The sequence below is a fragment of the Perca fluviatilis genome, chromosome 13 (assembly GCF_010015445.1).
Source record: "Perca fluviatilis chromosome 13, GENO_Pfluv_1.0, whole genome shotgun sequence".
NCBI classification, from domain to species: domain Eukaryota; kingdom Metazoa; phylum Chordata; class Actinopteri; order Perciformes; family Percidae; genus Perca; species Perca fluviatilis.
In genome coordinates, this window is record NC_053124.1 from 15,349,734 (window position 1) to 15,366,266 (window position 16,533).

A 16,533-nucleotide genomic window follows, 5' to 3' on the forward strand; every position below is an offset into this window, starting at 1 on the left:
ACATATTCAACCAATTATGAAGAATATAAAAAAGATAGGAATTACAGTGCACTGATACCATCAGGTTTTTACCCATTTTCATATTATATATATATAGTACATGTATTTGGATTATGGACAGGCAATTCATTTTGAAAACTGGCCACAGTGACTAAAATGATGAGTCAAATCTAATAATACATATAGTACTTGATCATATTTATGTGTATTTTCATAGTACTAGCAGTCTGTTAAAATATTACGCAATGTTAGTAACCGGCAGGGTTTAAAGGGTTAATGCACATTGCCTGTATTCCATATATCAATTCTCACAGCAGTGGGTTTATTATGAAGATTCTTTGGCATGTGTGTTCGTTGCAAAATGTGCCCAAGCAAGACAGACAATGAAGGAGAAAACAAGAAAACACAGAATTTAAATTAACTCCATTTATCTTTCTGACATTCTCTTCAATTTGTCATTTCAGCTTCTAGGTGAAGTGAGCTGAAAATGTTTTAAGCACAATGATCTTTTCTTTGAGTTGGTTATAGAATGTTTAATGAGATACCTACAATATTTTTGTGGTTGCTGTACATGATCTACATTAGGCTCTCATATTCAAGGCTTTATTTAACTCTTGCTCACGAGTGTGGGAAATAACATCCTCTAACATACACGCCACAAGGGACGGCAGCCATTTTATTTTCATCAGTGTTATATAATGTGCAGTGAACTTTACTCCTCCTATGTTGATACACAGGCTAACACACTTGCACACACACTCACCCACATACACATACACACAGAAATCACTGAGCAGGATCCCTCGTGATTCACATCCTTACGCAAATTTCCCAGTGGTGGGCAATGAGTGATAGTGTGCCTCACTCTCTCGCCTCAGTGATGTAATTCTTACTCACATGGAGCTGGGAGATGTTGAAGTTAGACTTAACCGGGCAAAGTTCCCATGTCTCATTTTCCAGAAACATCCTCAGCTCTTCCAGTCGTGCCCTGAGGAGATGAGAAGAAAGAAAAAGTAACGGGAAGGAGAAAAATTAAAAGACAAGAAGTCAACGTGTCCATAACGGACCTCATGAAAGCAGTGTATTCTGGTCGGTTTACATGTGTTAATGGAGTCCGGAATAAATGTGCCGACATAAAAAGTCCGAAAGGTCACTGATGCACAGTGGAAAGGAAGAGGTGTGTGCCTCTTTGTGTGTGTGGTGAGTGCGTGTGCGTGTGCGTGTGTGTGAGTGTAACATGTTTCCATGTTAACTGTCATCACAGCTTAGGACAGCCACCCTGTTGGTCACCCGCTAGGTCAATATCAGGTCTGCCTGTGTGAAATATCAGAGCAGTGTTGACTTCAAACACTGCAGTAGACCGTGTCACTTGTCTTTAAGGTGTTTGTAGTATGAGAAGTGAAAGAACATGGAACAGTGGCTACAGATAGAGAAGCTGTGTGGTACAGAAATAAAGAAGGTGAGTTATCAATTACATTTTAACATTCTGACTTCAACGTTGTATGCCTGATTACTTTTTTTTAACTAGTCCATTTTGCACATGCTGGCATTATTTACCTACAGTTATATTCCTCAAAAGTAATGCACCGAGAACTGGAAGGACACTCTGAGAGCGCAGACCTCCCCCAAGGCATGCCCTATCTCACAATAATGCAGTGTGAATTTTCAGTCGGGAACTCATTTATCCGATTATTCTGACACCACATAAATGCAGCACTAACGCCCTATGTAGCAATGTTAGTGAAAGTGAAAAATAATTGGTGTATCTGCTGGTGTTTGGATCCTCTCCCTAAATTGATTGGATTCTTCCTTAGCCCATGCTACACCCTTCCACCAAGTTCCATGAAAATCGGGTCAGTAGTTTTTCTGTAATCCCGCTAATAGTCCTTGTAAAAAGGTAATTAAAGGACATTAAAGCTTTGAAACCATTTCAATTAATCAGAGAAAAATGAGTTAGGAAAATAAAAGCAGAAAATACCAATGGCACAGCTCTTAGATATTTATCATCTCTGAACCCTGACAGTGTGATTCTGTGCTTTGCAGCCACAGGCCAACAATACACCCACCCCGATGACTGAGTGTGTTACTGCAGGCAGCTGACAGACAAATACAGGCATCATCAGCCAGTCAAAATTCATTGATGGGTAATCTCTTTGGGAATGACACTCGGCTGGAAAATGAATCAAACCTAATGGAAAGATGATGCACGCTGGAAGCCTCCTGGCCACCAGTGCAGATGTGTGAGTATGTGAGAGTATTTGTGCACGCGAACAGAGTGGAGGGGTTGATAATGTGCCTTCATAACGCTGTCTGATGTCCTCCTCCTTTTCTTCTTCTCTTTCTCAGGGTCTGTCATCTCTACCGCTCCCTTTTTCAGTTCCAATTACTATTTCACAGCGAGACCACCTCTAACCTAAAGATGTATCCCATCATGCCACTCTGTGTCTCACTCATTTGACATTTTGTGTCACAGGAATGATGCTTTTTGGCATTCAGATCTTCAAGAATCTCAATTAATTCTTAATGGGTATTCACAACAATGATCAGTGTGAATCACATCCGATGATGTGGCACTATCTGTGTCAAAGCATACATATTCATGTGGTCGGCAGGGGTTACGTAATCAAGAGGTAAATGTGCTTCCAGCTCAGTGAGTGTTACTGGGTAATTACATGTCTATTCCAAAGAGGGTTACACTGGGAATATAGCATGATCAAGGCAGCAAGTGGTTGTAATTCTGTGTAAAAGTTTCTGTCAATCAGTTTCATCAACTATAGTTGGTTATAATTTTCATTATACCGGGGACTACGCTTGTCAGATCCATGCACTCTTATGTCTAATTGTTCACACACAATCAATCCTATCAGCTCAGTGAGTGAATGAGCAGAAGGTACGTCTAATTGTCACACAATCCAGGTAATGATCCAAAAGAATGGGGGGCATCTTACCTGTGATAGTTTTTAAAGTAGTTGACACTCTGGCGTTTGATAGACTCCTGCAGGACCTCTGACTTACTGCCACAGAACTCCTCACCCACCTGCATCAACCTGGAAGAAAGGGTTAAAGGATGAAGGAATAAATAATGACAAAGACAACGATGAAGGGGAAGAAGAGAGCAGGGAAAGAAGAAATCAAAGCGAAAACACAAAGGGATTTGTCGCTAGTGCAGTTATCTGATGGAGCACGTATTGAGAAGATCTGGTTTAAGGTGAACAAGACGACTCTTTGATGTCTGCCTATTGAGAATGAATTTATTTGCAGTGCACATGCACACAATGATGCAACCGCTGCAAGTTAGGGCTACGATGATTAAAGTAATAATTTGATTAATCGACTTTTAGATTTCTATCTTCATGAGTAAAGTGATAAAGTAGTAATTTTAAGGTTGTATTGCATTGGTTGTATACATGTCACTCTGTACCTTAGTATTTGCTTCTGTATCAACAATCCTTAAGATTGGGGGAGGGTTTGCAGTCCAAAACAGCCCTTTAGCCTTAAAGCCTCTGGAGGAAGACTGTGTGTTTGATTGACAGCTGAGCCAACAGGGGTACTAACACAATGTAAACTGACTTGCTCTGGTAACTCTAGGTTTCCAGTCTAGGGACAGACAATGTGCTGTTAGCAGTGGTATTGAAGAAAAAGGACCACACAAGTCTGCATCTAAAGTAAGCAACCTAAAATAACCAATTTTTATATTTTTAGGTGGCTGACTAAGCAAACGGCAATTTCAGATTATCGCATCTACAGTATGTACACAGACGACAAACAATATGTACACAACTAACAACTGTCACGCAGTGACAACAGTGGCTTCATTAGATGAACAAACACACAACAGTAAAAAATGTAAAGGTCTCCTTTTTGGGTATTGATTTGGGTCACAGAAACATAAATTTACAAAACAATGTAATGTCACAAATAAATATGGGTAACTTCAGGTGGACTGGAAAACATAAACCGTAATATCCTGGATCTTACTCAAAAACATGTCTTTCCACCCACAAACTTGTTCCAGCCAAGTACAGGCTTCTCTCCCACGTACAGTAACAATGAGCTGAGCAACGCACAGGTTGACCACAGTTCAAGAAATGTGACCACGGTGTGTACAGTACACTTCCTATTTGTTGTCCATTAATGCAAAATAAACAGGAGTATAACATTATTATAATCAGAGTTAATACAATCTAATTGTGGTGTGTGAATGGGTTACTGGCATTATGAGTTCAGTGTTGATGTAAACAAAGTCAATGATAATTTTCTTATTGGACAAGGGAGCATGTTGCGTTTCTCTGTAAGTGTGTTCACATAATTTGAGTCACTTATTGAGTAAGTGACTGAGGGAAAAAGAGACTGGAACCTGAAAAAAAGAAGACAGAGAAAGGGACAGCGATAGCAAGATAATGAAGACCAATTAGCGGAAAAAAGGACGAGCTGACTGCTCTGACCCTGTGGCGTACCTGCTGATGACATCAAGTACCACGATGAAATCATCATATTTGAAGTGAGACATGTCTGTCCCCAGGATGTAGGCCTTTACTTTCAACTGGACGTCCTGAGGAGAAAAACCAGAGGGACAGGGTGAGGAGAAAAACCAGAGGGACAGGGTGAGGAGAAAAACCAGAGGGACAGGGTGAGGAGAACTTGGGATTGACCAACTCTGTTGAACGGAAATCTGGGAAAAAATAAATGAAAAGAAAAGCTAAGAGCGGAGAGGGAGGAAGAGACTACAGTAGGCAGCTTGTGGAATGACTGTGGAGAAAAATATGAGAAGGTAAGACGAGACATGCAAAGAGAGAAAGTGCACTTTTCTTTCTAACCTGCCAGATCCGTGTCAGCCCATGCTCTAGCTTCTTCTTTACATAGCTGCGGTCCACCACCGACTCATCAGACTCTGCGGCCGCTACTTCACCTAGGGGTTTTCAAACAAAGCATGCAGACGGATTAAAAACTAATAAGACTGATAAAATTCTATTTCCCCTTATCCATTTTATTTATCTATTGTTTGACGGTGTCTTTTCACCATGACTCAGACGATTTCATTTACTTATTTCAGTGAAGAATCAGAATCCATACAGAAGTAAAAAAAAAAAAAAAAAGACTATTCTTATGGCTGAGGAATAAGAAAATGAAAAACACCCCTTTGCTAATGATAAAGTATGATTCCATGGGTGCATACTATAACGAACAGGGAAATGTGGCGTAGTTGATCTGTAGATCAGACGTGCAAATCTTGTCTTTCATTGTCAGTTTGACCATGTAGACAGTCTGAATTTTAGCTGAAGACTCTCTGTGACTTTTCTGTACAGTGGTGGTTGTCAGTTAGCATCTGACAGGAGCGTACTGTAGGTCACAGAGTCCCTCAACAGAGCCAAGACTGACAGCAACCTAGAACTCAATATGACAGGTGCTGAGGATCTGTTCACTCTCAGGCAGCCAGGAAATTAAACCATCTCCAGTGAACGTGGTTCCACCTCTGTTGGCTCACTATCCTCTTTTTGTGTGTTTTTTTTTTTTCCTTCTCAGTGATCTAATAGAATACCATGTGGAGCAGGCACTGAAGAGGCTAGAATGGCCTCGTAGCTGCAGTACTTTCCTCTGGCTGAAAATTGCTTCAATCAGTCTCAAGCTGCTCGCTCTGTTTGAAGTAGATCTCTAGGAAAGCCTGCAGCAGTGAGGCTGCGAGTCAACAAGCAGGTGGCTGTCAATCCCACATTAAATTCCTTTTAATGTATTGGGAAGAGAGAAAAATAGAGATTCATCTTGGTCATGGATTATCCCACTGATCAATGTTAGTGTTTGTTTTTGTGGTATGTCTTGTCTTTTGTTATTGGGCATAGTATACCTATCTTTTAAAATAAATAAATCCCACAACTTACAAATTAAATATATACTTTTGAAAATCTACTCTACAGTGAGGCCAGCTACAGGTTAGTGTCGTTTTGCCAGACCATCCACACGCTGCGGAGCGGAGGATGGGGCTACTCCACACAGCATTCCGGGATGGGAGAAAAACTTCTGGTTTATTGGCATTTCTTTCAACTAGGTTATTAGCGTTATTATCACGTTAACTCATTAATTAATTAACGCCGACAATTATTTTATCGCGCATTAACGCCATTTTTATTATTTCTTATTTCATTGTAAAAGTCTGTTGCTCACAGAAACACGTTTTGGTGAACTATTTTAGTACAATATGAGATCGTATTCTGAACAAGCCGCCATGACTGTCTGTCGTGTTCATCCAATCAGCTGCTGGTTTTCATTTTTGGGGCGACAATACAGATTAGCGCCGCCTGCTGTTATGGAGACGCATTACGTCTTGTCGCTTTGGTGTGTTCTGAGGCACTTTTTTGACCAACTTGGGGAGACTTTTCTGCCGAGGGTCGGCCATCTGGTCAGTTTGTCTGTAGCTATAGTCCTCATAAATCCACCGGAGTTTAAAATTCCGACACAAAGAAAGCGCAAGGAAAGGGACATCGGCGAAAATACCCGCATCCGGAGCAATCCCGGAAGTGGAACGTCAAGGATATAGACTAGCTACAGGGCTACTCTTAAAGGGATTTAGTGTCACAAAGATGCTTTAACAGGAAAGATGCTTGTGGACAATGGAGCCTGAATTATGACTCTCTCTGTAGGAAGGAAGGCCTCCTTACCCACTGCAGCACCCGGATGACCAACTTAGTTGTTACTGAACAACATGTAGTCCAGTGCAGTATATAATAGTCCAACAAATACATAAACACAACAGTTTCTAACCAGAAGAGACACGTATAACTGGTTATGGCCCTATAGACAAAACCCAAAGTAAAAAAAGGGGGGAAATCAACGGCAGGGGAATTATCGATGACATTCAAGAGGCAAGAATTTCCAAGACTTTAGACTTCAGTCTTCAGTATAAGAGCACTGAAGAAAACATAAATGTGTCACTGACAGAATACTGTGTGGATCTTGTTGTGTTTGAGATCACACACACTGCCCTTCATTAACCATTAAACCAGATGATGCTTGGATACGTTAGTGAGAGAAAACAAGGGAGACAGGTATAAATCATGGGTAGTGTTTTTCTTATTCTGAAGCAGTGAGATGGTTGAAAGACCTTAAGTCTTAAAGATACAAACGCATAACTCAACTGGGCTTGACTCAAAAATCTCCAAGCTGTAGTCAAAACAGAGCAACTGTAGACTGAACCTGCTGAGTGAGACGTTTGTATTCTCAGCAAGACGATAAATATCTCTTGACATTTAGCCTGTTTTTATAACAAATACACTTATGTCACATTTTTTCAGGGGGGAAAATGTATCCGTTTTTGACCTGAGAATTGGTGGCAGTGAGGGTGTTCTCATAATGACACACCAGAACAAAAAACACATCCATTACAAGAAGCACAAACATAAATGTTATTACACCCACACAGGGTGTATATCTAATTACATAAATATAATGAGGGCAGGAAGCGTTTCCTTCACAACCTAGATGTCGTGAGTAAAGGGAGATATTGAACGCCTTAAAGAAAAAAAACTCCATTAAAAAAAGGGACATCAAGAGGTTAAAGGTCCAGTATGTAATATATTTACTGTAATAAATCCAAAAATGACCCCAATGCATCATCAGATCTTGAGGAAACATGCTAAATTAAAATACTATCTTTTCTGACAACAATGCTAATGCCAGTATTTTCTCCTTTTGAAATTTCCGTTCCGTGACCTGTGTGTTGTTATCAACTGCCCAGTTTGACAGCCAGGCCGGGTTTGAAAGATGGAGACAGCTTAGAGCCCAAAGGGACGCCAAGTTGGCCAATTTCCTCCTGAACAGGTAGCTAAGCATTAGCCTCAGGCTAATTTATCACAGCTACTAGGGACGGACATTTTATGTCATTTCAACATTCGTGTAGCTACTCACACTGAATTTAATAGCTAGAGTAGCCAAGTTGGTTAGTCGCAAAAACAACTGAGACACAGCCAGTAAAGTGATCCCGACTGGTCCTCGCTAATGCCACCACGCTAACCATGCTAACTGCTAACGTTACCGGAGGAACAGGCAAGCAGGCCACGGCTGTTTATAACGTGTAGCCTGTTCAGCGGCCGTAGCCGACAACGGTGAGTTATTTGAAGCCAAGAGAGGGGGGCTGTAAATCAGGAAGAGAGGACTCTGAGTTTGCAGTGTGTTTAGCGATTGTTGCTGTAATTCTAAGCAAATAAAGTGTGCATTTCAGTCGGGTGGAAAACGACGGCAAGATAGTGTTATTTTTAGCGGTTCCTATCGTAATTCTAAGCCAAAAAAGTGTTTGTCAGTTGGGTACAGAGCTCTGTGTGAGCACAGGCTTTTATGACTGTCAATAAAGCCAGCATCTAACGTTAGCTACTCCGCCGTGCTGTGGAGTAATGTCTGGCTATGTGAGACAAGCGTCTAGCAACATTGTTGGATTCTCTGGTCTCAGCCTGGCCACCTCCGTGAACTTCGAGTCTCGGAAGGAGGGGGTGGGGGAGACGACTCTCTCCAGTATTTTGAATTTGTACTGCAGTAACTCTTTTAAACACTAGCTGTCAGTATTACATCAGAATCAGAAAAGCTTTATTGCCAAGTACGTTTTTTTACACATACAAGGAATTTGTTTTGGTTCTATAGGTGCGCGTCACACAAACGTTGAGCTCTAGATTGTTCTGATTGCACCACGTCACCAGGTGGTCTGCCTCCCACCTGTAGGCAGACTCGTCACCATCAGAGAGGAGTCCGATGAGGGAGGTGTCGTCCGTGAACTTCAGAAGTTTGACGGACTCGTGACTGGAGGTGCAGCTGTTAGTGTACAGGGAGAAGAGCAGAGGAGAAAGAACGCAGCCCTGGGGGGATGTACTGTGAGTCGGAAACGTGTTTACCCAACTTCACATGCTGCTTCCTATTAGAAAGGAAGTCAGAGATCTACCTGCAGGTGGAGTCAGGCACACATATCTGGGAGAGCTTCTCCAGAAGCACAGCCGGGATGATGGTCAGGGTCAGGGTCGACGGGTCTGTAGTCGTCAAGTCCTGTGGCTAGGTGTCAGTCGTTCCTGGAGTGGGGGGGGCTTTAGGTTTGTAATTGGTGATTGGCTTGAGCCCTTTCCAGACAGACGCAGTCGTTGGCTGAGAGCTGGTGATGGAGCTTCTCAGAGTACCGTTGTTTAGCTTCTTTCACCGCCTTGCTAAATTTGTACTTCGCCTCTCTAATACTGTCTTTGTCCCCGCTCCTGAAGGCCTCTTCCTTATCCAACCTTAACCTTCTGAGTTTGGCTGTGAACCAGGGTTTGTCATTGTTTTATCTCACCCTGGTGCATGATAGAACACAGCAGTCCTCACATAAGCTGATGTATGACGTCACAGCCTCTGTGTACTCATCCAGACTGTTGGTAGCAGACCTGAACACGTCCCAGTCAGTAGAGTCCAAACACGTCTGGAGAGCCTCCACAGCCTCACTGGTCCACTTCTTTGATGTCCTCACTACAGGTTTGCAGAGCTTTAGTTTCTGCCTGTACCATGACGTGGTCAGAGTGACCCAGTGCAGCACGGGGGACGGCGTGATAAGCATCCCTGACTGTGGTGCAACAGGGATCCAGAATATTCTCCTCTCTGGTCCGGCATTTTTAATATGCCGTCTGTATTTAGGGAGTTCATGAGTGAGGCTGCCTTTGTTAAAGTCAACGAGGACAATAACTAGGGAGTCCGGGTTGGTCCGTTCCACACACAGTATCTACATATTGCACCTTTAAAATAAAAGTACATGAAAAACATAAACCAAAAAGTGGGGATCAGTGAACCTGGATTAATCACAGCTTTTCAGAAACCTCGGAGTCTGTGAAGGTATTACTTTACAGAGATACAGGAAAAAAGACAAGAATTTCATTCACCAACATGAGGTGTTTGAAAATATATAAAGCTATATAAATTACATCAAGGAATAATCCTGGGATTTTACAATGACATATTACCCGATATCTTTTTTGACCCCCGATCCAATGTGATTTTTAAAATATTGAATATCTGCCGATACCGAGTCCCGATCCTATACTTGTAGTTGCTCAGATAATAGAGCTGCACAGCGTTTGTTTATAAAAGTAACAAAATAAAGTAACTAAAATATGTCTTAAGCTTAATATCTCAGTAAATAATAAATAATAAACTCAGTTACGCCTCTTGCACTTAATAGTCAATCTTTGATAAAACTAAACTTAGTGATGCCTCTTGCACTTCAAAGTCAATCTTTGATTTCCGATGTGGGCTCCAGGGAATAACGGCTTGAAAAAGTGTGGTTTCCTGGTGAAATCATGGAAGAAGTGTGGAGAATTGGTGTAATCCGCTTCTGTAAAAAAAGGGTGACTAGGAAAGACAGACTTTTTTTTACTTGTTGCCAAGGGCTGGCAAGCTACGAGACACTCTGGACAGACACTGGTGAGTGACCGCACCCATCTTGGTTTGAAAGTGCCGGCATCCAGGCAGTCTGTGGGGGCAGGGTGTGTGTGATTAAAGGAGGTGATCAGTACAAGCTGATGTAAATGATCAGAGTAAGGTAATGAGGGTAAAAGCCGATTCCCGATCAGTTAAAAAAAAACTGATCTGATCAGATAAGGTGATCGGGACATGCCTATTACCCGATAATTCTGAAGAAATAAAATCTGTTACCATGATGTTCTAGACGTGAAAAACAGCAATCATATCCATTGTATGTACAGATGACAGATGGAACTGACTGAACCGATGGAACCTGTGGGTCCAGGGGTTGCTAACTTTGTTTTGCATCAATTAATATCTCCGTTTTCAATGACATTTTTAAAAGGGGTACTCATACACCTATTTTAAGTTGCGTAAAGCCTTTTGTGGCTCCAGAGCAAGCTGAGTGAAGTCTGATAAATTGAAATGATCAAATCAGTTGAGTCAGCATTGGTTAAGGTTGAAAACTAAAAGTTCAAGAAGAAAACAAATCTGGGGTTTTGGAGTTAGAAAGAAGTGAGATTATCAGACCTCTGTACCCCTCTCCTAAACTCTGCTTGAGGCTGGCAGCTCGAGGCTACATTAGCCGCTACTAGCATAAAACACCCTAATCTCCGACCAAACTATTGGCAGTCTAGTGGAATTATGGGTAAGGCACCAGGTTTTGACAAAGAAGAATGTGTGGAATAAAAAAAGACAATATATCTGGTTCTGCTGCATCAACTTTCTTTTCAGTCTGTCCAGAGTCTGACAATGTTATAGGAGTGCAATGGTAAACTGGTGGAGTACTCTTAGCAGTTATTCATCAATTAAACATTAACTGTATCTGATCACCTCACTGAGAAACAAAGTGGAAGAAAAACTCTGTCCCATGCATAGTTCACATCACAATATTTTCTTACTCTATTGTTCTTTTCATCAGTCTGTATTTAGACCACCACTTTACCCACAGGACCTGTGTTAATCCTACTGAGGCATACAATTAGCAGCAGAGGATCTGCCCAGCCTTATTATAGATTCTGACAGTAGGCTCAACACACCAAAGATGAGAAAAATCCTCAAGAGGATTTCATGTCAAGTTATATTTGCTGCAATAACTTCGAACAATGGGCTGCCCTTAAAATCCATTAGTGGGTAAGCCCATGCCTTAGATTGTCCACTGCAATAATTGTCAATATTAACAAAAGGTTTAGCCTAGCATTAAGTTTAAACAATATATCTTATTGAATCAAGTGGGGGGGAAATCTGTCAATTGCAAGATTAAATCATCGGTTTCAAATACAACTCGTTTAAGAAGTTTTCCTCTTCTACAGAAATCTTTATAATTTGCATCTTTTTCTAACATTCATCAACTTATCTCAATGACTTTGTACCCTTTGTCTCAAAACCATATTTAGAATCTTAAAGGCTGAATATATGCTTACATGTTTTCAGCTACAACTTTGTTAATAATCTTGTCAATGCATCAACACACGAACCCTGTGTCATTCTCATTAGTCATAACAGTTGTTTAAACAACAATGATTCACATGTTAACTTTGAATGGCCAAATCTGTCTTATAGGGCTGGGCGATAAATCGATAAATTTGAATGTGAAGTTAACGTCGATTTGTTAAAATGCAAATCGGCTTTCTCCTTAAAATCTTAAATCAGATTTTTTTTGTGAAAAAAATCGGGGATTTTCTTTTTAGGCCATATCGACCAGGTCTACTTTCTTATCCCTAGGGACAGCGAAAGAAAGCTTCTCCTGTTACCAAGAATAAATAAAGGTGGTTTTGAGCACCAGACAAACAAGATTATTTGGTGGACAAGGAGATATCACTTTACACAACAGCAGATTGAATTTAAATTCTAGCCAACAAGAATACTTCTCCATCTAGCTATACCATGGATGTTTATCTTATCCTCCCACAGACTGATCGCAATCATCACACTCCGAGATGTATGTGACACCTCATGCCTTCCTTGGTATTTGGATTTATATGAAATATATATGGTGTTCTTATTCATCTCAGATTCTGACCTTTGATGCGAGTGTGCTCATGATGCATTTTAAATTCAATCCGTTCTATTCCATTGATATTACCTACATAGCCAATACTATCATGTTAAAGCCACTACTAGTCATGATTTCTGGTAATGACATTGTGGCAGGTTTTAATTAAACATGTCCTTGAGACCCCAATAACAGTGGGAGTGGGAGTCAGGGGGTGTGAGGAAGAGAAACATTTGGTAAAGTAAAACTGAGGTTGTGAAAACACAGCCCTGACTAAGGTGAGAGACATGACCCTGGGAGCGCCAAAAAGAGTACGGATGTTAACGGAAAAAGAAATAAGTAAAAACTTTTTTAATACTGCAATATTAAATATTTCTAAAAGCTGTACTCTAATTAAAAATGAGAATTCCCTTGTCTACAAAAAACTTTTTTTCAGTCAAGTCACATCATTATTTAAATCTCCCAACAGTTTGATGATTAGTCTTCTACATGGCCCTGGCTGTGCTCAATTGATTTACAACTATAGTCTCATAGTGAAGAATGAGCTTGCAAAATGTAGTCTGCCATTGTGAGGTTTCTAATGAAGAAGCCACCGAAGTAGTTCATCTCTTTAAAAAACTAAAAAACATTAAAAAGGTACTGTGTATATTGATGGTTTATGAGATTTCTGAATCCATAATGTTTTTATTCCATATAACAAAGTATTCCTTTCTCCATTTGTCCCCTTTTCCATCAATGTTTGTGTCCCCATTTAGTCCCCCTTACTCTGCAGTCGCTGTCAGTGCAGTATGTGTCGCTGCCAACACCCATGGTTGACCTGGTGAGGGTGTAGACAGCCTCCCCAGGTTATCTACTTAGAAAGTTTTAATAAATGGACATTAAAACTGTTACAACAGAGAGAGGAAAAGGTAAATTATAGGGAAAGCCACCCTTTGCCAATGTGTAGGTGGTAACCACGGTTTGACCTTTGGTGGCATTGTCGGTAACAAATTTCTTAGTGACAAACAGGACAAGCACCCACAGGAGTCTAAACTCGCTGGTTTCAAACAATGACTCATATAAGAGCAGCATGTGCATGACTTTGCATAAATCTGAAGTTCAAACACAATTTTAAACATTGTCTGATAATCCCTGCAGATGATGCAGATGTAAAAAAAAATTACAAAAATAAAAACAAAGTACAGCTGACTTTTAAAATGTATAAAATGCTAAAGTGGACAACACAGAAAACTCTACACTAGCATACATACATTTCAACTATAATTGCCACTGTTCATCATACCCCCAACCGGCACCGGCAGACAACCACCCACCAAGAGCTCGGTTTCTCCCTAAAAGGACGTTTTCCTCACCATTCAAGGTTTCTGCCTAAAAGGGAGTTTTTCCTCGCCACTAAATGCTTGCTCTTGTGGGAATTACTGGAATTGTTGGGTCTTTGTAAATTATAGAATGTGGTCTAGACCTATATGCAAAGTGTCTCGAAATAACTCGTTAGGATTTGATACTATAAATAAAATTGAATTGAATTGAATATTAGCCTACACGGTCCATGCCCATGCTCTGGATTTACTTTCACACACTCAAGGGCTCTCACACACATGGAGCCACCCATGTGCCTGAGGGCCATCGGGGCTGATAAAACATGACAGATATTTTGTCAGGTAGGAATACGACCCTGGCCCATATTACTTCCTGAAACAACCTTTCCTTTCCTTTCAGCAAATGGCAAGATTAATTACTAAAACATTACACTGACCAGCTCAATATATCAAGTGACCACTGGCTTAAATTCAATGGGATGCTCTTTTTGAGCATCACAATGAGGTAGGAGGTGCGCGTGTGTGTGTGTGTGTGTGTGTGTGTGTGTGTGTGTGTGTGTGTGTGTGTGTGTGTGTGTGTGTGTGTGTGTGTGTGTGTGTGTGTGTGTGTGTGTGTGTGTGTGTGTGTGACAAAAAAAGGAGTGATCTTCAGGATGTCTAACCATTAGGACTCTGAGGTCATGCCCTTCGACAAATGAGACAAAGCCTGTACAGTAAATCATTACTCGGATGGACGCTACACGCACGGATATACACACGCACGGACACGGACACACACACACACACATACACGGATTAAAAGAGAAAGGTGAAAGCCAGGACAAAGGCAGAGTGGGGAACACCTTTACACAGATGACAGAGGTGACAGCCAATCAAATCGTGAGAGGATAGATGGGCCTCATAAAAGGGAATATGGTGTATGTCCTTTCCCCGTCGAGGAGGATCTAATGAAGGACGCTGAGGACTTAACAGGTCACCATCCATCTTTGTATCCTCATCCATTTGCCTAACGAATTCTGTACAGTACGGGAAATGGAAATGAGCTATCTTTCGATACGCAGTAGGAAGGTACCAGCTAATTTGACAGTTCTGTATTTGCAGCTAATATCTTACAAAGTCTTCGGTAATACAAATGATACAAAGAGTAATGAGGTGAAAAGTGCTATAAACCAAATCCAGTATGGTTTCTTTTCTTACATTGGTAAGAAATTAAATTTCTTGTGGCGCTTACTGCTAAACCACAAAGTATGTATTGCCTTGACAACTGAGCTTCTCGAGGCTGATGTTTTCACATCTGGCTGACTGAAGGCAGGATGGATAGAAGCTGCGACACAAGCAAGACTTTTCTTGTTGATCCAGACATAAGCTTTGGGTTTGGACAGATGTGGTGTTCAGTCGTCTTGCTGTTCTTAATGGGCCGTAACTTGAGTGCAGCTTTACGGAGTTTCCAGTGGAGAGTCAGCGTACTTTATACTGTTATCATCACAAAATGTACAAAAAGAATGGATAACTTGCCATTTCTTTTCTAAAATGGTAAAACAGGTAGAAGCTTGGGATCAAAATGATATTGGAAGGTCAAGAATGTCAATAAGGATGGCATAAAAAACAAACCCATGTGGAAAAAAAAGTCAGAATTTTATCTGTAAACAACATCATCATGAACTGAAACAGCTGGACATTAAAAGTCCTGCTTGTATGAGCTTGGAAACACTTAAGGTTATGCATGACACATTTCCATAAGAAAAAAATGCTTCATCACCTGTCCATTTATTTATCCGTGAAACCATATGGCTGGGTCATATTCATTCCACAATGTAATTTCAACAATGTGTACATGTAATTTATCTTCATGCAATTAGGACAGATGGTCAAACCAATTCATATTTTATAATGCTGTAGAAATGAATACATAAAAAAAAACTGTATTATTGCACCACAGAGAAAGTGACTAGTGACTCATTTAATGACCTCTACACTAAAGTGGAGCTTAGTAAAAGCTAAAAATTTCAGTTTCATTTCAGTACCCGTACCACTACAGTCCGTGCTGCACAGATGCACCAGCACACATTCAATATTCTCTTCTATTTTCATACACCACAATTCAATTATTCCTTTCTGTGAGCAATAAAGCTGATAAACCTGCAGTATGTTGAAATCAAACTGCCAGGAAAGAGTGGCACTCTTAAGCGTGTGGAGAAAGCTGACCCAATTTTTACCACGTTTTTGTTAACTGAATCTGTGAGTTACTTTTCCAGCTTAGAGTACTGGGAGCAGATATGGTGTTTTAGGAGTAAAAACTAGAGAGAAAAAGCAGGTGACAAAGCGAGATTTAAAATAACACAAGAAAGGAGAGATTGAGGGAAAATGAATAAAGTAATATGCTCTCTCTATGGGCTCTGATACACGTGAGAGGTTGTTATTGTATATTTTATTTCTGAATCGTATGCTTCTACTGTGTTTGTTGTATTTGGGCAAGTCAGAACAAATGGAGTAGTGTTACTTATTATAAACCCATTCTGAAATATTACAAAGGTCATAGGGTTAAACAGGTATAGTCTCTTACCTGCAGTTGAAGTGGTCTCCTGTTTGTCATGCTCTTCGTGCCACTGCATGGTGCGGTGGTAGCTCAGCATCACCTCCCATAATGCCTTGCATAGATCTGTCAGGCAGGGAATGTAGCTGTCCGGGGTGATATGCTGCCAACAGAGAAGTGATGAAAAGAGGTCACTGATGCACTTTTCTACTGTAGGCTATATGAAT

General features: G+C 40.8%; 1 protein-coding gene across 2 annotated transcripts in view; it reads right to left on the reverse strand.

The window, feature by feature from the left end:
- The window catches only part of vps50 (VPS50 EARP/GARPII complex subunit), a 133,803-nt gene that overhangs the window by 49,422 nt on the left and 67,848 nt on the right, over positions 1 to 16,533 (reverse strand). For both annotated transcript variants that reach the window (XM_039820298.1, XM_039820297.1), the window contains exons 13-17: positions 16,337 to 16,469; positions 4,818 to 4,909; positions 4,458 to 4,552; positions 2,949 to 3,047; positions 898 to 988 (exon numbers count right to left, since the gene is read on the reverse strand). In XM_039820298.1, the coding sequence (XP_039676232.1) occupies positions 898 to 988; positions 2,949 to 3,047; positions 4,458 to 4,552; positions 4,818 to 4,909; positions 16,337 to 16,469 (510 nt within the window). The remainder of the gene's footprint in view (positions 1 to 897; positions 989 to 2,948; positions 3,048 to 4,457; positions 4,553 to 4,817; positions 4,910 to 16,336; positions 16,470 to 16,533) is intronic.